The sequence below is a fragment of the Nipponia nippon genome, unplaced genomic scaffold (assembly GCF_047370975.1).
Source record: "Nipponia nippon isolate SJK-2023a ecotype South Korea unplaced genomic scaffold, ASM4737097v1 scaffold_5, whole genome shotgun sequence".
Lineage (NCBI taxonomy): Eukaryota > Metazoa > Chordata > Aves > Pelecaniformes > Threskiornithidae > Nipponia > Nipponia nippon.
In genome coordinates this window covers 47930219-47954862 of record NW_028262369.1, presented here as the reverse complement: position 1 = coordinate 47954862, position 24644 = coordinate 47930219, and the positions used below count along the sequence as shown (strand labels likewise).

General features: G+C 58.5%; 2 protein-coding genes across 5 annotated transcripts; both read left to right on the top strand.

Moving 5' to 3' along the window:
• The first annotated feature begins 1233 nt into the window (after positions 1 to 1233).
• DDR2 (discoidin domain receptor tyrosine kinase 2) lies at positions 1234 to 14007 on the top strand. Of its 2 annotated transcripts, none has more exons than XM_009462521.2 (17): positions 1234 to 1899; positions 5600 to 5694; positions 7622 to 7724; positions 7848 to 8079; positions 8169 to 8316; positions 8490 to 8595; positions 8999 to 9182; positions 9254 to 9497; positions 9619 to 9681; positions 9831 to 9961; positions 10490 to 10700; positions 11221 to 11444; positions 11573 to 11709; positions 12126 to 12317; positions 12465 to 12699; positions 13231 to 13380; positions 13866 to 14007. In XM_009462521.2, the coding sequence occupies exons 2-17, from the start codon at positions 5610 to 5612 to the stop codon at positions 14001 to 14003; spliced, it is 2583 nt and encodes an 860-aa protein (XP_009460796.1). In that variant the 5' UTR covers positions 1234 to 1899; positions 5600 to 5609; the 3' UTR covers positions 14004 to 14007. The 2 variants fall into 2 exon arrangements, with proteins under 2 accessions (XP_009460796.1, XP_087588898.1); XM_087732772.1 differs by lacking the exon at positions 1234 to 1899 and adding an exon at positions 5125 to 5475.
• A 1201-nt stretch (positions 14008 to 15208) lies between these two features.
• On the top strand, positions 15209 to 23405 carry HSD17B7 (hydroxysteroid 17-beta dehydrogenase 7). Of its 3 annotated transcripts, none has more exons than XM_087732775.1 (9): positions 15209 to 15534; positions 17011 to 17214; positions 17295 to 17387; positions 18327 to 18441; positions 18973 to 19167; positions 20112 to 20216; positions 21265 to 21321; positions 21933 to 22031; positions 22436 to 23405. In XM_087732775.1, exons 1-9 carry the CDS (start codon positions 15326 to 15328, stop codon positions 22529 to 22531), a joined length of 1173 nt encoding a protein of 390 aa, XP_087588901.1. In that variant the 5' UTR covers positions 15209 to 15325; the 3' UTR covers positions 22532 to 23405. The 3 variants fall into 3 exon arrangements, with proteins under 3 accessions (XP_087588901.1, XP_087588899.1, XP_087588900.1); XM_087732773.1 differs by lacking the exon at positions 15209 to 15534 and adding an exon at positions 16760 to 16846; XM_087732774.1 differs by lacking the exons at positions 15209 to 15534; positions 21265 to 21321 and adding an exon at positions 16760 to 16846.
• The last annotated feature ends 1239 nt before the right edge of the window (positions 23406 to 24644 follow it).

Sequence of the window (24644 nt, the reverse complement as noted above, 5' to 3'; positions counted from 1 at the left end):
TCCCAGCTGGTGCCATGGCTGCTGGTGGCTTGCCATGGGCCAGCCAGGCTGCGTGTGGCCGAGGCAGGCTGGCGGCCACGGGTCCTGGGGGAGACAGCCTGGGATGGGAGCCAGAGTGGATGTGAGGAGCCAGTGCCATGCTGCGGGTGGTCTGCACCACTGCCTCCCCCTGCCCGCTGGCTCTGCCTGGCTCTAGGAGCAGCTGCCGTGGGGAAGGGACATCTCCGCTCCCCAGAGGGCAGGCGGGCACCCCTGAAGCTGCTCCTTCTTGCTATGGGGCAGGCAGCAGCTGAAGCACAGCGTGGCCCACCTTGGGAGGATGCACATGGCCCTAGGACCAGGGCCGAGCACGAGCGAGGGGCTGCACAGTGAACCTGGGGGATAGCTGCTCCGGCTGGCTCCCCGGGTGCTGGGAGGGGGGGAGGGGAGGTGTTTACTTTGGCTTTTTGGCTCTGTTTGCACACCAACACCTTTGCATTGGGTCCTGGGATAGAGCGACGCGGCACTGGTCGCTGCCAAGTTATTTGAGCGCCAATTCCAGGTAGCAGGAGGCGAGCGGGGCGGAGCGGAGCTGGCCGGCGCTTGTGCCGGCGTGCACGTAGGGCAGCCTGTGTGCGGGTGAGGGCATCCCCCTGCCAGCCCATCTAGGGCAGGATGCCAGGGCATGGTGCGGAGGAGCCCTGCAGCAGGCACCGCACCAACCTGCTCCTGCCTGCCAGCCTGGAGGCAGCTGTGGTGCTCTGCCTTGCCTGCGTTGCCCTGGGACGCGCCTCTTGCTGCACCCGTGGCTGGGCTGGCACCGCAGCCCCTCTCTGGCGGCAGCAGTGAGGGTCGCTGGTGTCCTGCTATGGGAAATGGATGGCTTTCCTTGCTGGTGACTTGGTTTGTTTGTCTGGAGAGCAGACAGGCTGGGATTCTGGTGAGGAAGTTGGTTTAGGAGCAAGGCTGCAGCCCTGGGGCTGTGGGGTGTCCTGCGGGATGCGAGTGCTTTTTGGGAGCCGCTGGACTGCTGCCAGGGGTGCTGCTTCCCTCCCACAGCAGTGTGGGTGCTGGCATTTTATACAGCTGAAACACTAGTCTGAAAAAAAATTGGTTTTTGTTTTTTTTTTTAATGGCATTTTTAGCTATTACGCAAAAATTAATGTGAGCCGATTATTATTTTTTCCCTGCCGCGTTGCGTAGTCAGTGGCCACAGTACCAAGCTGGTGCCTGGAAATGATGTAAAACCACGAGCGCAGCATGCAGCGTGGGGAGACAGAGTGCTTCTTGCACGCCACGTGCCGGGGCAGGTCGGCTCTCCAGCCGGTGTCCTTTCCACGCGTGCCCGCGCAGGAGCCTGGAACCCTTCCCAGCAGGGGCCTGGAGCAGGGCAGCCCACGTGGGACCCTCTGGGCCAGCGATGGAGCTGGGTGGAGCACCTCCATCCACCTGCATTTTGGGGGTGTCCCGCCTGGCCCCTGCACCCCACAGCGCAGGGGGAGGGTCCCGGACCCGTGTGCCATCCCGCAGCCATGGGGGCGAGTGCCGGAAAGCAAAGCGCTGCCTATTGCTTTAAGTTTCCTCACCGGCCACGGGGATTTTTTTTTTTCTCTTGCGCTATGAATGGGTTTTGCTGTAAATTATAGCTTTGCACACATTCCCTCGGGCCGAGGAAAATAACCTCCGCCGAAAAGCCAGCCTGGATTGGTGACTGGCTCCCTCTCTCCGCTCCCTAATTGAAACCAAATGTGCAAGATGTAGGATTGTGGGATTTCTGGCCGGGTCCCAGGAATCTGCAGAATGTGAACGCGCTCCCAGAGGCATCTTGCATCAGCCCGGGGAAGTTCGCTCCTCGCCTGGCTCCCCTGGCCCGGGTGAGGGGCGAGGAGCCCTCCCACCCACCACTGCCTCCTCGTTCTGGTGAGTCGCTCTTGGGTGCGTGGGGAGGCATTCACCCCCCCGGCTTTGGGATTTTGGGGGGATGCAGGGTCACCCGTGCTCCTCAGCGGAGCCCGGGCAGAGGGGCCAGGCTGCAGGTCTACCCGGGAAGGGGCTGGGGCAGCAGCAGAGCAGCGTCCCCACCTGGGGAGGTGACATTTGGCTCCCTCTCTCCATTTTTCCCCCCCACTGCCAGCAATCCCCCCCATGCCTCATGCCAGGTCAGCGCTTCCTGGTGTCCCTCCTAGGTTCCCGCCTGTGTGTCTGTTGGCAGAGCTGGCGGTGGTGCTGGCCAGCCAGAGAGGCCCTGGTGTCCCCAGGGTCCCCCAGCCAGGCACCAGATCACACTGGGGAGGGGACACAGGGCCACCAGTCTGGTGCTTCTGAGCATCCTGCCCCCCATCCTGGTGCTGGGGACCTGCTTGTGGCTTCCCAGCCCTGCACCGTGGCGGAGCGATGCTGTGCAGCCCTGCACCGTGGCGGGGCGACGCCGTGCACCGTGGCACGGTGTCGTGGAGAAGGAGGACTGCAAGTTTTCGGTTGGCGGGGGTGCTTGCTGGGTGCAGCACCCACAGGACCATGTCCCCAGGCCCCACGGCCATGGGCTGTGCTGCTGGCGGGTCTCTCTGGGGCAGCTGGCAGCCACGGGGACGTACCAGCCGTGACTCGCACCCTCCACAGCTGTGGTGCCCCTGGCTGAGCCGGCCAGCCCGCGGCTTGGGAGGTGCTTGCCACTGCAGAAAATGGGGCTGCATCCAACCCAGCAAAGGTCTAAAATGGCATTTTTGGAGGGGAGGGGGACTATGGGTCCCGGCATGCTGCACTGTGCTCCTGCCGAGGCTGCGCCGGTGGCACGGCATGCTGGGGGCTGTAGTGCCAGCTGGGGCGGGGGTCCCGAACCCCCTCACTGAAACACTGTGTGCCGTGGGTCACGGTCCAGGGTCACGGGGAGCTTCTCACTGCTCGGGGACATTCCCTCCAGCATGGCCTTGGTGCGTCCCACCCACCCGCCACCCCAGCAGGAGTGGAGCTCCCAGTCCCATGCGAGGATGGGGGCTCTGCAATGGGAGCCCTTGGAGACCCATGTCCAGGACTTGGCGTGCACAGGGGGTGCAGGCTGCTGCTGCCCAGCCCCCTCCCCACGGACCTGGGAAGCAAGCTGGGGACTTCACCAGCAGGCACAGGCTGGGGGCAAGAGGGATTGCAGCTTGGGTGGGATTTGTCTCTAAACAAATGTTGATTTAATTTTTTTTTCCCCGCTAATTTTCCCTGGTGATTTCAGTAGAATAAGAAGTGGGGAAAATAAAAAGGGGGGAAGAAAAAAAAAAAGGCAGCGGCCAAGGGAGGCTCCCAAGATCAGAAGACGCCAGGGAGGAGCTCCAAAGACTCTCTGCACTAAAAATTTCCAGTGATTGAAAATTTTCGGCAAACATTTTCAGACAAAAGGTTGCAAAGCCATCTCTTTTGCAGGGCTGGTGGAACAAAAATGATTTCCAGCTGGGTTGCCAATACTGCTGGGCCAGTTTGACCACGCGTCCCTTAGCCCCCAGCCTCGGCACCTGAGTCACCCTCTCCCCGCTGTCCCCCAGCCCTGCTCCCCCGAGGAGCGATGAGCACTTCGCAATGGCTGCGTGGGGATAATTTCCCTATATTGGACTAAATGTAAATGCGTTCCCTGCAGGAGATTACAGCATCTGGTATCCTGATGCTTCAAGAGTTTACTCAGCCTGAAAGAATAGTGGGAAAAAATATCCTTGGATGTTTTTTGGAATGCAGAAGGAAATTGCGATTTTTAATGTTGGGGGAACTGGCCATCATCAAACACAGGAGCCTTGTGTGTGCCTCTCAGCGATGCAGTTGAAATTCCCAGTTGCAGCTGAGTTAGTTGCAACTAACTAAACTTTCCCAGCTGGCAACAGAAAAAAAAGCAACCATATATGTGCTTTTCAAAAAAAAATTAGAAAAAAAAGGGGTAAAAGTCAACCTAAGTCCAGGTGTTTGTTTGTACCTCCTGCAGAGCTCGTGGTGTTTAGCAGAGACACCCGGGGAATCCAGCAGCGCTGCTGGGTGCAGCGAGCCTCTAGCAGGGTGCGGGCGGCACCTCCCAGGGCTTTGCACTCCCCTTGGGTGCTTGCACAGTCACAGCAAGCCTGCCTCGCTCCTGCCGTGCCAAGCCCTGGTTTGGCCAGCGAGCAGGGCTGTATCCAGCACCTCCCAGCTGGGTGCTGCAGGACGGGGGCATCCACCGTGTGGCAGCTTGTTCAGGGTGGGTTTGGGCTTTCTCTTGGCAGTGGGGACAAGGGTGTGGGTCCCCACGTGAGGTGGGTGCAGGGACACAACCAGGCACTCACCTGCGGGGTCACTGGTGTTGGGCCAGCTTGGGGACCCGCCAGCCCAGCCCAGCCATCACTGGTACAGCAGGACTCAGCTGGGATTTACCTCAGCGCTCAAGTGCAGCCAGGTCCCACTTGGCCAGGAGCTATGGTCCTTGTAGCCCCCAGGTTAGTAAGTTGTTCCTGCAAAGGTTAATGTGCACGTAAACGAGATTAAAATAGTCTTTTTTAATAAAAAGAGGACTAATCTGCATCCAGTGCTCGTGTGAAGGGCTGTCCCAGGAGGATGAATGTCCCCTTGGCAAATAAGGGGAGGGGAAACCTGGGGTGAGGCTTGTGACATTTAGGGGACGCTGGGTTTCGCCACTTGGCGCTGGTGTCCCCAGTGCATCCCCCGGCCTGGTGCCATGCCCCGTGGCGCTTCCCCAGAGGTGCATGGGTGCAGCAGGAGCTGCTCGGGCTCTGGGGGCTCCTGGCAGCTGAAGGCTAGCCAGGGTGATGGCCACTGCCCTGCGAAGTGGCCGTGGTGGCAGCACTGACTCAGAGGGCAGGCATGTCCCCGGGCTGGGGGATCCCCTTGCGCCATGGGCTGCACCCTGCTCTCAGGAGCCTCGCCAGCACCAGCCCTTTTGCTCCCCTTGCTGCAGCCCAAGCCCCGTTGCCAGGACCCCCAGGTCCCCTCCAGCCCCATCCCACGCTCCCCAGGAGGCAGCGAGTGCAAGCTGGCTCCCGTGCCCTCTGTCACACTTTTCTGCGTCACCCATGTCCCCGAGATCCGCTCTGCCGTGGAGAACTGTCACAATAAATGTGCCGTAAATCTCAGGCGATTATCTGCTATTATCTCTGCCTAGCCAGAAGGCAGGGAAACCGCGTGTACAATGTGCTATTATTTTGTTATATGATGGGGTTGTGCAACGTTTTGCTTTCAAAGCCATCTGAGGGTGGGCGGCCCAGCCGGAGCCTTTCTATCCATCGGTGGAGTCTGACGGCACCGGCCCCGAGCAGAGCCCTGGGATGTTCGTGTGGGTCCCGTGGCCATTTCATGTGGCCGGCTCCAGGGATGCGGCAGGGCTGTGTTACCTGCCTGTGCCGAGGCTGTGTCGGCGCGGCACCACGATGCTGTGGCTCCTGGGAGGGTGGTGGCAGAGGAGATGGGACACCGGGACCCCTTCGACCATCATCACAGACGTGAGGCTTGGGGCTCTGCTCCTCCTCCGAGGCTGAGGTGGGGACACAGGGTCTCATGCAGAGGAAGCCCTCCCATCCTCAGCTGGCCGCCCCAAGCAGGACTGGCGTTCCTGCGCAGCTCAGCTGCCTCGGTGTGACAAGTCCCGGCTCTGTCTCCACAGGACTGCCGACATGCTGGCTCCCCCCAGACCAGCCCTGCTGCTGCTGCTGCTGCTGCTGCACATCCCACGGGGTGCGAGAGCCCAGGTCAACCCAGGTAAGTGAGACGGGGACCAGGCAGCTGCAAGAGCTGCGAGGTATGTTCCCCTGGGCTGTGCTCCTGCCAGGACCTCTGAGCTTGGGCTCACATCATCTCCACCATCTCCAGGACTTTTACAGCTCTGGGAGCAGTGTGTGATGGCCCCTCAACCCCCCAACACTCTGCTGGCCTTCACATGACTCAGCCACCGCTGGTGACCCAGAAGCACCCTCTGCGTGCCATGGGTACCTGTCCTGGCACCAGCAGGCTGGCAGGGTGTTGGGGTACCGGCGAAGTGCTGCAGCCGGAGCCCCGGGCTCCGAGTTGGGCCCTTCTCCACTGGGGGCTCATTGAGCCCTTTCAGTTTTGAAGCTGCAGCATACAGAAGGCAAGGCACCAGGGTATTGTCTGCTGCCGCTGTGATGTGCTTTCTTTGGCGGTTTTGCAGCAAACCAAGGTTGGCTTTAGTAAAGTGGCTTGACTAGGTGTCTGGCTTCTGCTCAGAAACCACAACACTGCACCGGACGTCAGTGAGAGAAGTGTGTTCAAATGGTTGTTTCTGCAGGGCTCAGCCCCCTTCCTGCACTGCAGGGATGGACACAGAGCCCAGGCTCCTTCGGCGCAGCAGGGATTCCCTGGGGCATCCCTGTAACAAGTCCCTTCAAAGGCTTCTTCCACCCATAGGAAGAGTTTGCTGGGTCTCCAGGAAGCAATCCTGTTTCTTCTGCAGCCATCCAGGGCTGGCAGCTTTGGCTTGCCTGGCCAGCATGGCTATTACCTAGGGCAAAGGAGCTGGGTTGGCTCCATGTTCGGCAAGAATTAAATGGGAATTCAGTGGGAGCTGCACTCTGCAGAGCATCACAAGTGGGAGAGCTGGAGACAAGAAGAGATGCTCCCCACTGTGCCAATGCTCATGCTGAAGATGGGCCCATCCCTCTGTCAGATGCAGGAGGTGATCCCCATGGTGCGGGGACCCAGGGACGGGAGCCAGCTGCCGGGCAGCACCGCACACTGGGACGCGGGCTGCTTGCCGGCGCAGCACCGGGGGCGAGCCGGAGCCCGTGGGGGCAGAAGGTGGCCCCAGCACTGCATCCTCACCTGGGCCCTGCCACCTCGGTGAGGGTGTTTGCTCGGGGTGGTGTGCGGAGGGAGCGCTGTGGGCTGGAGCCGGCGGCCAGACAGTAAACACGGCCAAACAAGCCGGCCTTTCAGCAGCTCTCTTGGCAGCCAGGCGTGAAAAAATAACTCCTGGGAAGCGGTGTGGATGCAGTGCCGGGGGAGCCGGCTGCCACTCGGGGACGCAGCCCGCCCGCCACCCCAGGTACTTTTCCACTTGCAGTCGGGGCAGGAGCAGGGCTGGTGATGGGAGCCACGGGACCAGTGGGGAGGGCAAGCGCCCGCCTTTGTCACTTGTTCCCCCATGCAGGTGGGGGGAGCAGCGGGGCGGCATGGCTGAGAACAGGTTGCTGTGGGTGGGTTTTTTGGGCAAGCGGCTTCTGGAGCGAGCCTTCTGAGTGGCCCCAGCACAGGGAGCGTGGGGACAGCAGTGCCAGCCCATGGGCTCTCCCTCCACCACAGCTGAAATGCTTGCCAGCAAGGCTGAAGGGACCTCTGGGGATAGGGACCAGGTGTGTCCAGCAGCCCTTGGAGCGCTGGCTCTCCTTGCTCTCAGCTTTGCTTCGAGCTGGGCTGGCATCCATCCCCGGCCAGTTGCTGCATTTGCCCAGGCAGGTGTCTGCCTGTGCAGGACCATCCTGTCGTGCTTCATGCCCCCTTTGTAAGCCAGAGGGACGGACAGTGCTGTGCCTGAGCTGCCCGGGCTGCAGCATCTGCAGCGCTGTGGATATGCCCCAGCCCCGGCAGTGCCATGCTGTATTTCGGCACGTATCTCAGCCGGGGAGGTGAGGAGGGATGCCCGTTCAGCACCCTGCCGGTCTCGTTGCAGCGGTGTGCCGGTACCCCTTGGGAATGTCAGGCGGGCACATTCCCGATGAGGACATCTCGGCCTCCAGCCAGTGGTCTGAGTCCACAGCCGCCAAGTACGGACGGTGAGTGCGGGGACCCTCCTGTGACAGCCACAGCAGGGTCTGGGCTGCCACGGAGGGGCAGAAGGGGGAGCACAGGGCCTGTTTCGGCCACCTGCAAATGGCTCCTCCGCTGTGTGTTCGCAGGCTGGACTCGGAGGATGGCGATGGCGCCTGGTGCCCTGAGATCCCGGTGGAGCCTGACGACCTGAAGGAGTTCCTGCAGATCGACCTGCGTGCCTTGCATTTCATCACGCTGGTGGGCACCCAGGGGCGCCACGCTGGGGGCCACGGCAACGAGTTTGCCCCCATGTATAAGATCACCTACAGCCGGGATGGCACCCGCTGGATCTCCTGGAGGAACCGGCACAGGAAGCAGGTGAGGCGGCGGGAAGGGGCTGTGCCAGGAGGCGGGGGCGGGGGGGGCTGCACCCTCCCGTCCCCACCACGCTTCTCTCTTCTCCCCAGGTGCTGGATGGAAACACCAACCCTTACGACATCGTTCTCAAGGACCTGGAGCCACCCCTCATTGCCCGCTTCGTCCGCTTCATCCCCGTCACCGACCACTCCATGAATGTCTGCCTGCGCGTGGAGCTGTACGGCTGTGTCTGGCTGGGTGGGTGGCGTGATCCTGCACCCTTCCCCATGTCCCCAGAGCCTGGCTGTGGGACTGTCTGTCCTCTGGGGGCTGTCTGTCCCACTGGAGGCTGGCAGCACCCTGGAGCTGGCAGGGCCCACTGGCAGTGGGGTGTCCAGCATGGGCAGCTGCTCACCCTCCGCTCCCCGCAGATGGGCTGGTGTCCTACAACGCGCCAGCTGGGCAGCAGCTCGTCCTTCCTGGGGGCACTGTCATCTACCTGAATGACTCAGTGTACGATGGAGCGTTCGGGTACAGGTGAGGACTGGGGGGGCTTCCGCACGCGGTGGGTGCTGCGCCGGGCAGGAGGGGATGGGGGTGTTTCTTCCCTACATTTGCAGGCTGGCATGCTGATCCTCAGCAGAGCAAATACTTGGGGTGCCCCTGAAGCGGGGCACATGGCCAGCTCTGGGAGGCTTCACATGGTGACGGGAACAGCATGATGGGGGCAGCACCCCCAGCCTTCTTTCGGATTTATGCTAATTGCACCACATGGTCAGCATCCTGCAGCCTTTTCCAGGGACAACCTCAAGAAGCACAAAAAAAACCCTCCCCAAATTTCCCAGGGGCTGCAAGGAGTTGGGGGAGGGCAGTGCTGGGCACTGGCAGGTTTGTGGGGTTGGCTAGAGTCACGCTCCCTTTCCCCCCTTGCACGTGCCAGCATGACGGAGGGCCTGGGCCAGCTGACGGACGGGGTGTCAGGGCTGGACGACTTCACGCAGACCCACGAGTACCACGTCTGGCCGGGCTACGACTACGTGGGCTGGCGCAACGAGAGCACCACCGGTGGCTACGTGGAGATCACCTTCGAGTTCGACCGCATCAGGAACTTCACCGCCATGAAGGTCCGTGCGCCCCCTGCCCTGTCTCCCATCCCCGTCCCCCACCATGGCCGCGCTGACGGGCTGCCCCACAGGTCCACTGCAACAACATGTTCGCCAAAGGGGTGAAGATCTTCAAGGAGGTGCAGTGCTACTTCCGAGCCGACGCCAGCGAGTGGGAGCCCAGCACTGTCTCCTCAGTGCTGGTGCTGGACGACGTGAACCCCAGCGCCCGCTTCGTCACCGTGCCCTTGCTCCACCGCATGGCCAGCGCCATCAAGTGCCAGTACTACTTTGCTGACTCCTGGATGATGTTCAGCGAGATCACCTTCCAGTCAGGTACCCGCCACCGTGAGCCCTGTGGGGCCCAGACCCTCCTGGGGAGGGGGTTTGAGGAGGGAGTGGGGCTGTGGGGCACCCGTTCCCACCCCACCGATGCTCTCCTCTTCTCCCTTGCCAGACGCAGCCATGTACAACAACTCTGTGGCCCCCCCGGAGGTGCCTGTGGTCCCCACCACTTATGGTAAGGCACTGAAAAGCACATCGCCCTGAGCTGGGCAGGGGCTGGGGTGATGCTCTGGGGAGGCTCTGCCCCATCCAGTGGAGGAAACGGGCATGGGATCTCCCCTTGCGCTGGTGTAACCAGTTCTTGGTGTCCTCTCCTCCTGCTAGACCCCACACTCAAGGTAGACGACAGCAACACACGCATCCTGATCGGGTGCCTGGTGGCGATCATCTTCATCCTGGTGGCCATCATTGTCATCATACTGTGGCGGCAGTTCTGGCAGAAGATGCTGGAGAAGGTGGGCAAGGGCGGGGAGGCTGGCGAGGTGCCCCAGGGCGGTGGGCTTGTCCCAGGCAGGTTCTCCTGGGAGCTCAGCACAGGGAAAGCAGAGTCTGTGCGTGGGCTGATGCTCCCTTCCCCTCCTTGGGAAGGTTGTGATTTGCACTCAGCTTCCAAGCAAGGGGATTTAGCTGAGCAGGGCGGTGACTTTGGGACCTGCCTGCTTGTCCGTCCCTCTGTCCTGAAGCTGGGCTGGGGAAGAGGAGCCCAAGGGAGTCTCACTGCAGCCCCCCAGCTAACTGAGGGCAGTCGCAGAGGTGATGGAGCCAAGCTCTTCTCCATAGAGGCAGACAGTAGAAGGAGAAGGGGGGGTACATGAGGATAAATGCCTTCCCCAGGTGGGTGCTGCAGCCCTGGGACAGGGCATCAGAGAGGGGGGTTCAGGGCTGAGCATGGCCACAGTGCCATGGAGCACAGGAGACCCCGTCTGGCCGGTGCTGTGGAGACCCCCATCCCAGCTCTCTCCCTCCTTGCCCCCATCTCGCAGGCATCACGGAGGATGCTGGATGACGAAATGACCGTCAGCCTCTCCCTGCCCAGTGAATCCAGCATGTTCAACCACAACCGCTCCTCCTCCTCCAGCGAGCAGGAGTCCAGCTCCACCTACGACCGCATATTCCCCCTGGGACCTGACTACCAGGAGCCCTCCCGCCTGATCCGCAAGCTGCCCGAGTTCACCCCGGGGGAGGAGGACACAGGTGAGAGCCGGGACACCCTGCATGAGCCATGGAGCCACCCAAGAGCCACGGAGCCACCATGCACTGAGCCCAACACAGTCCCAGCCCCAGCTTTTGGCCAAGCTCCAAACATTTTGGCACAGAGGGGTAGGGGGGATGTTGCACGAGCTCCTGTGCATCCTGCTCCAAGGTCACACAAAGCCTGTGAGCAAGAGCAATCACTGGTGTCCACACTGGGCCAGGCTGTGTCCCCACCACTGTCCTTGGGATGCTCAGCATCTCTTCCTTGGTGATCCGGAGGTCGGGCGCTGATCCCTGCTCATCTGGTGCTTGGGGCTGGATCAGTGCATTTATTGGTGATGGGGAAGGAGCGCAGCAGCCTGCGGTGTCTGCAGGAGCCCAGCTGTGCTGGGGCAGTGTGGGGGCTCTGGAGAGGATGGGGACAGAGAAGCCAGTGACTGGAGTGCGAGCAGTCACCGGGGAGCGGAGGGTGCAGGGCAGGACACCCACGGCAGGACTGGCCCCTCTATCTCCCCCGCAGGCTGCAGCGGCCCTGTGAAGCCATCCCAGGCCAGCGTCCCCGAGGGTGTCCCCCACTACGCCGAGGCCGACATCGTGAACCTGCAGGGCGTGACGGGCGGGAACACCTACTCAGTGCCAGCCCTCACCATGGACCTGCTCTCAGGCAAGGATGTGGCCGTCGAGGAGTTCCCCAGGAAGCTGCTGACCTTCAAGGAGAAGCTGGGGGAAGGCCAGTTTGGGGAGGTGAGTGGGAGCTGGATCTGCTCTGAGCAGGGCTCAGGCAGGGCTCGGGCAAGGCTCTTCCCGGTTCGTGGGGGCCGGGGGAGGCTGTCGGTCAGCAGAGGTAAGGGCTGCCCATTGCCTGTCTCCAGGTTCACCTCTGTGAAGTGGAGGGAATGGAGAAGTTCACGGGCAAGGACTTTGCCCTCGAGGGCTTGGATGCCAGCTCCAACTGCCCCGTGCTGGTGGCTGTGAAGATGCTGCGAGCAGATGCCAACAAGAATGCCAGGTACAGGGCTGGGGGTTGCACGTGCCCTGGCATCACTCCTCCCTGCACAGAGTCCCACCAGGAGAGACGGGACGCTTGGAAAGCATGTCCTGCCTCAGGCGGCCAGGTGCTCGGTGCAGCCGTGAGGACCACACGTGTCCGAGCTGTCTGGAGATGCTGGGCTGCCACAATTCAGGACTCTTGGTCCTTGCTGGTCCTAACCAGCTCTCCAGCACCCCATCTACCAGCCAAGTCCACCCCACAGCCATGCGCGGATCAGCCCTGAGCTCCCCCTCATGGTCCCCAGTCCCAGTGGAGGGGACCCATGGTTCCCTGCGAGGCTCGGGCGGGTGGGTGGCACGCTCGGCTGGTCTGTGCACACCTCCATGCCCCTCTGGGTCTGTCTATCCAATCCGTGTGGTTTCTGTTCCGGAAAGGAATGATTTTCTGAAGGAAATCAAGATTATGTCGCGGCTGAAGGACCCCAACATCATCCGGCTGCTGGCGGTGTGTATCACAGACGACCCACTGTGCATGATCACTGAGTACATGGAGAACGGAGACCTCAACCAGTTCCTGTCCCGCCAGCAGACAGGCAGTCCCCCTGACGGTCACGCGCCCACTGTCAGGTAGCGCTGCCTGGGACAGGCAGGGGTGGGCAGGGCTGCCTGCTCTAAGCACCCTGCCCGGCTGTGGGGTGCCCTGCTTGGGGCTGTGTACCCCCCCCGCTGCCGTCCTGCCCAGCGCCTCATTCCTCCCTTGTCCCCCCCTGGCAGCTACAGCAACCTGCGGTTCATGGCCACCCAGATTGCCTCTGGCATGAAGTACCTCTCCTCCCTCAACTTTGTGCACCGAGACCTGGCCACACGCAACTGCCTGGTGGGGAAGCAGTACACCATCAAGATAGCTGACTTCGGCATGAGCAGGAATCTCTACAGCGGGGACTACTACCGCATCCAGGGGCGGGCGGTGCTCCCCATCCGCTGGATGTCCTGGGAGAGCATCCTGCTGGTACGCGGCGGCTGGGGTCCTCTGATGGACACTGGCACGGCCCTGGGGCTGCTCACAGCCTCGTTTCCTCGGCCTGGGGGGTGCAGAAGGGACAGGGAAGCCTCTCCTCCTTGGAGTCCAGCTTTGGGGTGAAGCATGCAGAAAGCAGGAGTGGTAGCAGCTTTTTGAGGCAGGATGGGGGGGACTATGGTGCTCTTTGGTGTCCCGGTGCCCAGCCTTTGAGCAGGATGCTTGACATTTTCTCCTGGCCATGGTAGACCTGGAAGAGGGAGCAGGGTTACTTTTTATCTTTGCAGGGAGTTGGGTCCTTACCAGGCCCCAGCTCTCAGACCAGTCACTGCAAGCCAGACCCAGAGCTCACCAGCCTCTGGCCCTGGGCAGAGAGCAGGTCTGCAGGACCAAGCTCCCCTCTGGGCCCAGATCTGGAAGCTGAAGCATCCAGAAGGAGGTTTTGAACCCTGAGCACATAGGGCTTATGGAGCAGGCTGGGGTAATGCCCATGCCCGACCCCGCTCTGCTCCCTCTGGCCAGGGCAAGTTCACGACGGCCAGTGACGTGTGGGCGTTCGGCGTGACGCTGTGGGAGACCTTCACGCTCTGCCGGGAGCAGCCCTACTCCCAGCTGTCTGACGAACAGGTCATCGAAAACACCGGCGAGTTTTTCCGGGACCAGGGCCGGCAGGTACGGATAGGATGGGATGGGATGGGATGGGATGGGATGGGATGGGATGGGACGGGACGGGACGGGATGGGATGGGACGGGATGGGACAGGACAGGCAGTGGTGAGCCTGGAACACTGAGGGACCTGGGAAAAGGCTTTAAGGTGACCAGATAGAGAGCTTGGCTATGGGAGAGTTACGGGGCAGGAACTCCTCTGGGAAGGAGTCCTAGTGAAGGACCCGGCACAGCAAATCCTGTACTTTACACAGCCCGAAGCACCGCTTGCCTGCTGTCCCCTCTCTGGCATTTAGCCAGGCTGGGAGACATGAGCAGGTGTCCCCAGCCCCACCACTGTGCCATCTGGGTGTCCCCTTGCCCCTACACACACAGCAGCACAGCTCCCTGCCCTGGTGCACGGAGAAATGGGGCTCCCCAGGAGCAGTTTGCTGTTTGGTTTCTGTGGCAGTAACTCTCTCCCTTTGTCATCTTTGCCTTTTGTTTTGAAGACCTACCTTCCCCAGCCTGCACTTTGCCCTGACTCAGTCTATAAGCTAATGCTCAGCTGCTGGAGACGGGACACTAAAGATCGTCCCTCCTTCCAGGACATCCATCGCCTTCTCCAGGAGTCAGCCAGTGAAGAATGACCCTTTGCTCCCCCCTAGCCCGGTCCCCATCCCACCCCATCCCCAGAGGAGCCCCATATGCAAACCGAAGCCACTTCACTTGGACTTAGCAATAAAACCCGGGCAGCTGGTCTTGTTCTCATTGTACAGTGAAGCCTCAGAGGAAAAACCCCAAAGGCAGCAAGGAGAGCCACGGCATGGGACGACTCGGACCTCCTGCTCGCTTGCTGACCCAAGCCCCGGCGCGACACGGGCTGAGATGAAGGTTATTTATTGACGCAGTGTGTTCTTGTTGACGATGACCAGGACAGAGCGGCTTCTCTCCCCGAGTTGGAGGGGAGGAATGTCAACTGGACTTTCTCCGTGAGGAAGCTCCTGGCCCGTGTGTGGGGCAGGCACCTGGGGAAGGGGTGCATGCAGGTGTGTGCCTGCTGGAGCAGGGACCATCTGGCAGCTGCTACCTGCTCAAGGAGGAGCCAGGAGTTGCCACTAGCTCACAGCGGGCTGTGCAATCACAGGGCAAAACCAAAAACTCTCCAGACATTTTGGGCTTTGGACATGCCGCATGGAAGGGCAGGAAGCCCCGTCCCTGCTGGCCAGACCCCAGTTGCACAGGGAGAAGCCTGACTGCACTCCCGGCGCCTCGCCCCGCTGCCGGGGCGGGCAGCATGCTCAGCCGCAGCTCCTCTGTGTCAGCTGGGTAGGAGCGGGCATGCCAGCCCCGGTGAGAGGCCTGCCGAGGGGACCTCCTCTCACCAACAGCAGCTACTCCAGAGCTGCTCAACTGCCCAAGAAATGCATTTTGGATGCCCCGTGGGTGCCGCGTGGCAGCCGGCGGCAGGATGTTAGCACCTTTCACCTCCAAGGGGAAATCTCCAAGTCCTCCTCTCCCAGGTTTAACCCGCATCTTCACCTGCCACGAGAGGAAGGCGCACAGCAGAGCTTTCAACGTCTACTGCCCGGTGCCCAAGCCTGCAACAGCCCGTGGGCATGGAGCAGCGGGCACCACAGCTCTCCCTGGCTCTTGGCCCAGGGATTGCAGCTGGGGCTGGACTCTGCCACCCTGAGCATCCCACAGCAGTCTGGCAGCGGTCCATCCTCCTGGATCCGGCAGCTCCGTGAGAGAACTGGGCAGGTCCCAAAGCCGCGTGCCCCCCAGGAGCCCTGGCAGGTTACCTGTCATGCCCCAAAATCAGATCCTCCTGCGGCTGGACAGGAGGAACTTTGTACTTAGAGGGTACCTGGACCCCTCCATACTTTTGTGCACATTAGTTCAGCACCATCAAGTCACGCGTGGCACAGTTTCCAGTATACTATTGCTAAGGCATGTATATATTCAGTAGATGCACCTATATATAGGGGCAAACCCGCTGAAGAGACACTTGCTACGTGAATCTGGTTGCATGGTTTCCTTGCGGCAGTTCAGAAGGCAGCTCGCCTCCTCCGTGGGCACCCCCGGGAGCCCGGCTGGTACCCGCCTGCCAGGGGGCTCTGGGGCTGCACTGTGTGCCCCAAAATGCTGTATGGGGAGAGCTTGGGGGAGTGCACACAGGTAACAGCGTAAGAGAAGGATGCTCAAGAGACCTGCTGGTTGACCCGCACCAGTTGGCCATCTCCTTGGGTGACAGGGGGGGGTGCTCTGAGGCTCAGCATCCATGTCAGGAGATGCCCACAGGCGGGGACCGAGGTGGGACAGTGGGCCTGGGAGAGGGGAGGGCAGGGACAGAGGTCTATGCTCAGCTGGTCTTCGCATACATGGTCCCGCTGGCTGCGGCAGGTGAGGTCTCATCCCTGCTGCACGTGTAGCCTGTGGCTGCACGGCGCTGTGCAGCTGAACCTGGAGTGGGGACAGGCTTTGTTCATGCTACGTGATTGGTACCCGTCTGCCTCTGCCCTCGGATGCCCTCTCCCTGCCCTGGGTGCAATGGGGCCTCTCCCAGCCCTGCCTCAGCGAGCCAGGAGCTGGGAGCGCCCGCTGGGTAGGGGCACATCTGTCCCACAGGCACTGCAGCTCCTGCCGGTGCGAGCTCCTGGGCTCTGTGCCTGGGCGCCCTGCACGGGGGGCTGCACAGCCATGGGCGAAATAGCATGTTAGGGTGCCAGGGGAGCAGCCCCACCGCCCGGGGAGGTGCGGGGGACTGGTGTGTCCGTCCCCTGCTCCAGCCGTGACACCGTCCCTGCCAGGAGCAGGGCTGCACCCGAGACCTCCGGCGGGCCCTGCGCACCCACACCTCTCCGCCACAGCAGCACCGGCAAACAGTGACCTGGCGGCCTTTCTGTTGGGCTGCGAAACGTCTCTCCGTGGCAAAGGACGGGAGGGCAGAGCGTGCCACGGCTGCCTGCGGAAAGCCTGCCCGCTGCAGCTGCCGAGCACGAGGGGCTTGCCTTTGCCAGGCCGGCAAGGCAGGGCACGGCAAGGTAAGGCACGGCAGGGCACGGCACAGCACGGCAGGGCACGGCAAGGGCAAGGGCAAGGGCAAGGGCAAGGGCAAGGGCAAGGGCAAGGGCAAGGGCAGCAGGGGGTACCCAAGCAGCGCGGCGGAGTGGGAGTGGCCTGCACACCGGGGGCATGGCCTGCGCGTCCGGGGCGTGGCCTGCGTGACAGAGGCGTGGCCCGCACACCGGTGGGGCGGGACAAAAGGGGGCGTGTCCCGTCGCGCCCCGCCCCCTCCGCTCGGCCCACCATCACGCCACCGGGGACGCTGTCCCCGCCCCCTTGGCGCGTGCCGATTGGCGGGAGCGGCGGGGCAGGGCGGGGCGTCACGTGCGGGCCGCGCTTATAGCGCGGGGGGGGGGGAGCGGCGGTGGCGGCGGCCACGGGGGGCGGCGATGGAGCGAGTGGTGCTGGTGACCGGTGCCAGTGGGTGAGCGGCGGGGACCGGGAGGGAGAGGAACGATAACGGAGCGGGCTGGGGCGAACCGGGGCGGGCCGGGCCGGGCCAAGCCAAGCCCGGCCCGCCCCGCCCCGCCCCGCCCCGGTTCGCCCCAGCCCGCTGAAGCGTTTTTATCTGACCCCGTGCCGTTGCAGCGGCGTGGGGCTGGCGCTCTGCCAGCGGCTGCTGGAGGAGGATGGCCGCATCCATCTCTGTATCGCCTGCCGCAACGCCCAGAAGAGCGAAGCCACGCGAGACCTCATCCTGGCCACCCACCCTGCCGCTCAGGTCTCCACCGTGGAAGTGGACCTGGGTAACCTGGCTTCCGTCCTGCGCGTCGCCCGTGAGCTCCGCTGCAGGTACCGCATCTCCGTCCTTCACCCCACCGGACCCCCCCGTCCGCCCTCCGCCTCTCACCCCTGTGCTCTTCCCCACGCAGGTTTCAGCGCCTGGACTTTGTCTACCTCAATGCTGGCATCATGCCCAACCCGCACGTGAACTTCAAGGCGCTCTGGCATGGTCTCCTCACCGGGTAGGAGATGCTGGGGAGGCCTGGTCCCGGGCTTGCAGGCAGCATGGGGTGCTGGCAGCATCGTCATGGCCAGGGCATGCCCTTGGGTCCGGGGCTGAAGACCCTATCTCGCTTCCCCAGCGTGACACAGAGCACATCCCCGTGGGATGCACGGTCTTGCGTGGGGTGGGCTTGGCAGCTGGGTGAAGTGCCAGGGTGCTCCAAGGCACCCAGGGCTGCTTCTGATCCCTGGTGTGAGGTACCCGGGGAGGGTAAGAGTTCACCCAAAGCCTGCAGCTCCTGGTGCTAGGCCTCGAGTGAAAAGCACTGGTGTGGTGCTGGGGAGGTGAAGTTTGCTCTTACTGGGTCTCCTTACTGTTGTTTTGGTTCCACTGTAGGTTTTTGTAGTTGTTCTCACCTGTGGATCACAGTATTTTGTGAAGCTAATAGTTGATGCTTATTCTATAAGCGCCACGGGGATAAGCGTAATTATTCTATAAGCAATATGGGGAAGTTGAGCTAGGAAGCAAAGTGACTTGCATTGAGTCTAATACACTTGTTTGGGGCCTTGGACATAGATGCTAGGCTGCTTTCCTTATCTGAGTTAGGCACAGCCCTAGGGCTTAGTTCTATGCTGCAGCTTGATTTTGTTATCTAAACGTGAAATAGAAGAGCAAGACTCTTTTTTAATGGTACTTTACTGTGGTGAAGTGAAGGAAGGGACAAGTCTTCTCTGGTCTAGTCGTTACTGAGACACTTGCAAATAAAGGGGCCGGGATACTCTGTAAACTTCTTCTGGCTGTTTTTTTTTTTTTTGTGGATTAATAGAGCCCTTGAAGGTGAAACTAGAGAGTCTGTGTGGAAGCTGTGAGGTGGGGGATACTTCTGAAGGACTGAAGCGGGGCAGCGCTAGGTGCCTCCTGGCCATGTTCCTCTCTAACTCCTGTCCTTGGCTTCCAGGAAGGTGCTTCACATGCTGACCACTGCGGAAGGCATAATGACCCAGACGGACAGGCTTAACGGAGATGGACTGCAGGAGGTGTTTGCTACCAACCTCTTTGGACACTTTATCCTGGTGAGGCTGCATATGGAGATTGAGGCCTGGGTCTGGTGGTTGATCTGGGTAGGGATGGGTACAGGTGGTACTGATGAATCAGTTCTGTCTTACAGGTTCGGACGCTGATGCAGGCTGCAGCCTGACAGATAAGGAATAATAAGGCAAAGGTCTCGGGCTTTGTTAAAATAGCAATAAATGGTGATAGTCGTTGTTGCAAGGGTTAATGTAATATCGAGGTTATTCCAGTTACTCAGTGGATAGAGGTAAAACATACCTAGTTCTCTCTGTCCACGGTGAATACCAAGACTTGGCTATATTATATTCAGAGGTGCTCAGCTGAGCTATGTAAGAGAATGGTGGCTGCTTGTAAATGCTCCTGGTGGACCCCGGGCTGAAATTATACCTGAGCAGTGGCTGATTCTGGCTAGTCTGGTGAAGACTGGCCGAAACTGGGAAAGCTGAGATAAGCTCGTGGCTTTTAAGAATGGCAAAGCTATACTGTGAGACTTTAAAATTACTGTGTTAAATAAGTTGGCAATTCTTTTGCAGGTTCGTCAGCTTGAGTCTCTACTCTGCGGTAACGAAAAGCCCTCACGACTCATCTGGACCTCTTCCAGCAATGCCAGGGAGTCTGCCTTCAGCCTTTCTGACTATCAGCATGCCAAGGGACGGGAATCATACAGTTCCTCCAAATATGCTACTGACCTGACAAGTGTGGTTCTGAATAGGAAATTTAATAAGCAGGTGACGATGGGATTTGCATGTCTGAAGAAACCTAATAAGCCCCTACTATTTATAATTATCACTACATTGTTGTTACCTAGTTGCATTCGTTCATAGCAATCTGGTATGTTCCTTAATGCATACGTAAGAACTAAACATCGCTGAGGTTGAACTGGTGGTGTGGGTGGTGAAGAATCTGCCAGAGAGATTCCTTCTGGGGTTCTTGTCAGAGAAACTTGTGAAAGCAGAAGACTTTAGGAGCGGTCCCTACCTTGCAAGGTCTAGCTGTCTCTTTAGACCAAAGAATTGGTCTTAAAGAGCAAAGAGCTGCTGTTCTTTTCAGGCATACCTGCCTATCAGAAAAAGGCTGCTCGGGCAGCTTTGCCTGCAAGCACTTGAGGTGCAGGCTCTGCTGTCTCTCCTGATGGCTCCATGCTGCTATTCACGTTTATCACACTAAGATGTATGAGCAACCTGCCTTCCCTGTCACAGGGTATTGCTGGATTTTGACGGCAAGCTGCAGCCCTAGTCCAGCGTTAGTGATTGCACTCTTTTGAAATACTTCAGGTTGAAAGTGGTTTAGTCCTAGGAGGCTGAACGCTTATCTCTTAAAGGTGAGGTAGCCTTTGAGCAGGCTGTAATCTGTGGGATGACTGCTGTTGCTGCTGGACTGCCTGTAGGCTGCAACATGAAGTTGGGATGTGTTGGCAGGCTGCGCCTTCAGTCTCATGGGCTTGCAACAGGCACAGATTTAACATTAACATCTCCAATTTGGACCTCTCAGAAATCACGACATCTAATCACTGTCTGGCTCTGGTAACTTTAAAGAGGAGAGCATCTACTATTAACTGGCCTCTATACTTACCTTCATTTTCTTGCTGAGAAGTACTAGGAGGGAAGGAGTATGATCCATTCTTAAACTAACTATTGTGTATTTGCACACTAACTTGGTTTCTTCTCTGCAGGGTCTGTATTCCAGTGTTGTTTGTCCTGGTCTCGTTATGTCTAACATGACCTACAGAATCTTGCCTGTTTTTCTGTGGAAGCTGCTAATGCCCATCATGTGGTTGGTAAGTGGATCTCCTGGCTGGTTTTGGGTTGAGATAGCCCTGTTATGTGATACACTTCACTGCAAGCAATGTGCAGTGTGCTTCTGGCTCCTTGCTACCCATGCTGCTATACAGCTCTCCCTTCTCTTGGACTGGGCAGGCTGGCTGCTCTGCAAACCTTCCCTTTGGCACCTTGGGGCCTTGATTTCCAAGCTGAGTTTGGAGGCTTGGTGCTGGACAGCACTGTACATAGAGCCAGGGTTCAGCCCTTCAGCCTTAGCAGCGCTTGTCAAGGCCCCCCTTGGAAGCTTTGCCAGCCTGTTATGGGCTCGTGAAACCCTATCATTTTGGTGGCAGCAGAGTATAGAACAAAACTGGGTCCCTGTGCTTTGAAATGTTGTTTGTTTCTATAACAGAGTCTGTATTTTTCAGTGTTCTTCTTTCCATCCCTGTAGAAGGCAGTGTCTCCTGCTCTCTTCTTTCCATCCCCCTGAAAAGCAAAGCCTGCTGCTCTCTACTCTCTTTTCCCCTGCTTCCTCAAAACTTCCCTTGCCTTTCTTCCTCTGGGCTTCATCTTTTCAGGTTCACTACAGTTCTGTCCCTGCATGCAGGCTGCCTGCTCCGAGTCTTGATGTTCTTACTGTGAGATTGGCCTTTCTGCTTCAGCTGCCCTAGCTGGCAGCAGCCGATCCTGACGGATCACATTTCTCCTGGCAGCAGAGAGGCAATGCCTCCTCACTTGTCCTCAACACTGGCAGTAGGGCAGATCCTTTCTGCCTCCTGCCTGATGTGCTCTTGACGCCATTCAAGAAGAGGTGTCTGTGAGGCGTATGTGTGACCTGTTGTCTCTTGCTTTGGGGATGAGCTCTGGCGGGGCATGGAGAGAGGCTTGCTGATCTGGTGGGTGGCTCTGGAGACCAGAGTTTATGGTGATAAAGGGATGCTTTAGTCATAAGTGTGCAGTGCTACCTGTAGTCTACTTTGAGAAGTTGACTGGGGCTGCAGAGGGCTTGCCAAAGAAACCTTGGGCCAAAATACAGATTCTGTCATGTACTTCTTTTCCCCTCAGATCCGCTTTTTTGCCAAAACTTATACCCTGACACCGTATAATGGAGCAGAAGCTCATGTAAGTAGTTCACAACTTGATTTTAATATTCTGCCCTTCTGGGTAGCTCTTCCAGTGTCTGCTGGCTTGAACAAAGAGCCTCTCTGCCACACTGGTGGGTGGATGCTGTATTTCCCCCCTGAGCAGCTTACAGCAGTGAGTGCTGGGGGACCACCTGTGACCAGGGCTGATCCAACAGGTGATGCTTTATGCCCTTCATCAGGTGCCTGTAAAATAAATGATTTTGGAAAAACACTGTTCCTTCCCTCTCCGTCAGGGAGATCGCTGCTCTCCCTGTTGGCAGTCAAGCAGCCGTAGATACGCAGGTACAGGGGACGGAGGTGGGTAATGCAGGGCACAGTGTGCATCAAGAACAGTAGTGAGCAAGTTTAGCCATGTGAACTGCTTTAGTGGTTTAGCACTGGGGCATAAACATGACTTACTGTTGGCTCAAGTCGGTCACAGCTGAGGGGAGCCAGCTCAGAACTTCTTTTCTAGATATCAAATCTTCCCCTGCTTGGTAAAAGTGCCTGTGGTGTGTTCTGTGTCCATTGGCAGTCAGGTCCTTGACTGCAGGCTTGGTTGGGACAGTGTGCGCTGGACTTGGGACATGTTTGTGCTGCTCTTCCTAGGTGTGGCTGTTCAAACAGAAGCCAGAGTACCTGGATGCGCTTGTCAAATACCACAGCTGCACTTCTGGACTGGGGAAGAGCTATGTGGAGCCCAGAAAGGTAAATGGAGCAGCAGCCTCCTGCTGCAGGGGACTTGGCTAGGGGTCTGCCATCTGCCTTGCATGCATGGTTGGTGCCAAGGGTGTCCTGTGGCTGGAGTGGGAACAAGATGCATGTTGAATGCTGACGTGGGGTTACCTGTGAGATTTCCTAGAGTAACTCCTGTCTCAGGCTGGAGTCTGGAAGACAGTGGAGATGATGCTTAGAACAGGATGAGTGTGTAATGATGCTTCCCTGAAATATGTTCTGGCTTGTGCCCTGGTGATAGATGCCTTTAGTTGCCTCTCTGTGAATGTAGAAGAAGCTCTGGAGGTGCACCCTGCTATCACCAGAGCTGCCCTCAGCATCTGTGCTGGCTGCCACTGAGGTGATGGTCTCACAGTGCTGTTCTTATTGTCTTCCAGATTAATGTGGATGAAGAAACTGCTGAGAAACTTTACGAAAAGCTGTTGGAACTGGAGAAGCAGGCTCTAGAGAGATACAGTGATCTCCTAGATTAAGTGAAGCCAGTCTCAGTGGGATAACAGTCTCGTATCAGTAACATAGGCTTTCTTCATTCTGGTGCTACTTGTGTTGCCTGCTGTTCTGCAGGCACATGGCTTCAGACCCCATCTTCCTTCTAGACAGAAGGTGAACAGTTCCTGAAAATGGAAATACAAAAACTGAAGAGAAATACTTAGTCTTTCTGGTATGGCATTTTTTTCTGGCATAAAACTGGAGACGTAGAGTAGGTGGAGACTCTTAACATACTTGCAAAGCAGTGTCTTGCAAGAGCGTGACGGGACTGTGCACAGCTCAGGAACAGACTCAAAACGTGGTTTAAATCTGGCTTAGTGCAGGAAGGGCAACAATCTGGGGTGCTGCCCTGCGTCTTGGCTCTACCAGTCTTTCTAGATGGCTTGAACATATTACCTGTGGCTGATCCTGAAGTACCTGAAGGCCCCTCTTCAGAAGAGCTGCTCGTCATTTGTACACCAAAGCTGGGGCTGGCTTTCCAGACATGCTCAACAAGATTGAACCTTACTGGAAGTCGGGCTCTGCACAGCATCTGAAGCCAAGCTCCTGAAGAGCTGGCCTGAGAAGTGTACCCCTTGCCTCAACTGTGAGGACAGATGCCTTGCTGTCTGCTGAGTATGGGGCCATATAATGTTGTAACCACAACTGGCTGGAAAGACTGAAGCTGTTGATGTTAACCTGGGATCAGGGCTAGTCTGCTCTGTAGCAAGAGTGAGAGGTTACCATGTTATTTTATCTATTTAACTGCCTTTTTATATAAATTTACTGTACCAAGTATTCTTCCTGTTGTCTGTCTGGGAGCTTCACAAAGTACCTGGTATACTTCAAATGCTGCAATGAATAAATGACTGGAACTGACTTGTCCTTGCTGCAGTGGTGTCTTTACTCCAATAGCTGGCTGCTTTTGACTCGGAGGGCTGGGAGGGAGGTTGGTCTGTTGCCTTGCACAACAGGCCTGCGCGTACCTGGGAAGCACGGGGTCTGTTCTCTCCTGCCATAGGAGAACTGTTAACCACCTCTTTGGGTTTACTTCTCTTGTTCCTTCTAGTTAATGAAAGACATGAGTGATTTCTGAACACTTCGGTGTGGTTTTGTGTTTTGAGCACCTGTGGGATGTCTGGGACTATTTCCCAGCCTTAGGTACTTGGGAGATGCAGATGTCTTTGGTGCTTGCTCACCCTGATGCGTCACGATTACTGATGTAATGCTCTCTAGTCAGGGAGTGTTAACAGTGTGCCCAGATGCTTCCCTGGGGCCTGGCAAGGGTCGGGCGAGGTTAGGAGGGAGGCTGTGCTGCTCAGCCCTGCACCACCTTGCCTGGGGTGGAGGCTCCCTGAGCTCGGGAGGTGTGGCTGCGCTGCCCAGGCCGGAGCACCCTGCGGGGGGCTGGTGTGCCCACAAGGGTTGGCTCAGGGGTCTCTGGGGGAAACTGCAGAAGCACGGAGCTGGCAGCCAGGCTCTGCAGGGGCTCTTCATTGAGTTGGCTTGTAGGGATACAGATTTAAAGAATCTTGCTTTTATTTTTTTCCTTCTTCCCACCCTGCATTGTTTTTAAGCATCTCTGCAAAGTAGAGGGGTACTGCTAGCGTGCTGTTGTCTGCAGTAGAAATAGCTCAGTCCTGAGTCTGGGCTGAGCAGCACCTCTCAGCTCAGCCCTTGTGTGAATACCTGGGCTACCAGCACTAGTGTGGATGGGAATGTACTCTGGTTTGGCCTGATGTTGGAACAGAATGAGAAGTTGGCCGTTGTGGAGAGATGCTTCCCTTGGCTCTGGCTGTAGCTGTGTTCAGAGTTGTGAAGCAGATTGAGGCGTGCTTCTGTGGACTTTTATTTAAATGCAATAAAGTCTGTCCCAGCACCAGGTCTGGGTGCTGTGGCTTTGTTCAGCTGCGTCCTGAAACCCCCTGGGCCAGAGCCCCCCCTTTCTGGTGCTGTTCCTTCTCCACAGGGAAGGAGTCAGTGGCTGGCTGTCTCTTCAACTTGGTGTGCTTGATCCCCACAGCATCCTACAGCAGTATTTCGCTCCTTGTTCTGGAGAGTAATTAAGCATGTCTCCTTGATTGGTTTTAGATGAGCATCTTGGACTTGGTTGTGCTT

What these genes read in the sequence shown, in the direction of transcription:
- DDR2 (XM_087732772.1), top strand. Translation starts at nt 5,402, where the DNA reads ATGGGACACCGGGACCCCTTCGACCATCATCACAGACGTGAGGCTTGG. An exon ending in GATGCCAACAAGAATGCCAG is followed by an intron (nt 11,710 to 12,125) that starts GTACAGGGCTGG and finishes TGTTCCGGAAAG; the next exon opens with GAATGATTTTCTGAAGGAAA. An exon ending in CCTGGGAGAGCATCCTGCTG is followed by an intron (nt 12,700 to 13,230) that starts GTACGCGGCGGC and finishes CCCTCTGGCCAG; the next exon opens with GGCAAGTTCACGACGGCCAG.
- HSD17B7 (XM_087732775.1), top strand. Translation starts at nt 15,326, where the DNA reads ATGCACCTATATATAGGGGCAAACCCGCTGAAGAGACACTTGCTACGT. An exon ending in GCTTGGGGGAGTGCACACAG is followed by an intron (nt 15,535 to 17,010) that starts GTAACAGCGTAA and finishes GTGCCGTTGCAG; the next exon opens with CGGCGTGGGGCTGGCGCTCT. An exon ending in ATAATGGAGCAGAAGCTCAT is followed by an intron (nt 21,322 to 21,932) that starts GTAAGTAGTTCA and finishes TGCTCTTCCTAG; the next exon opens with GTGTGGCTGTTCAAACAGAA.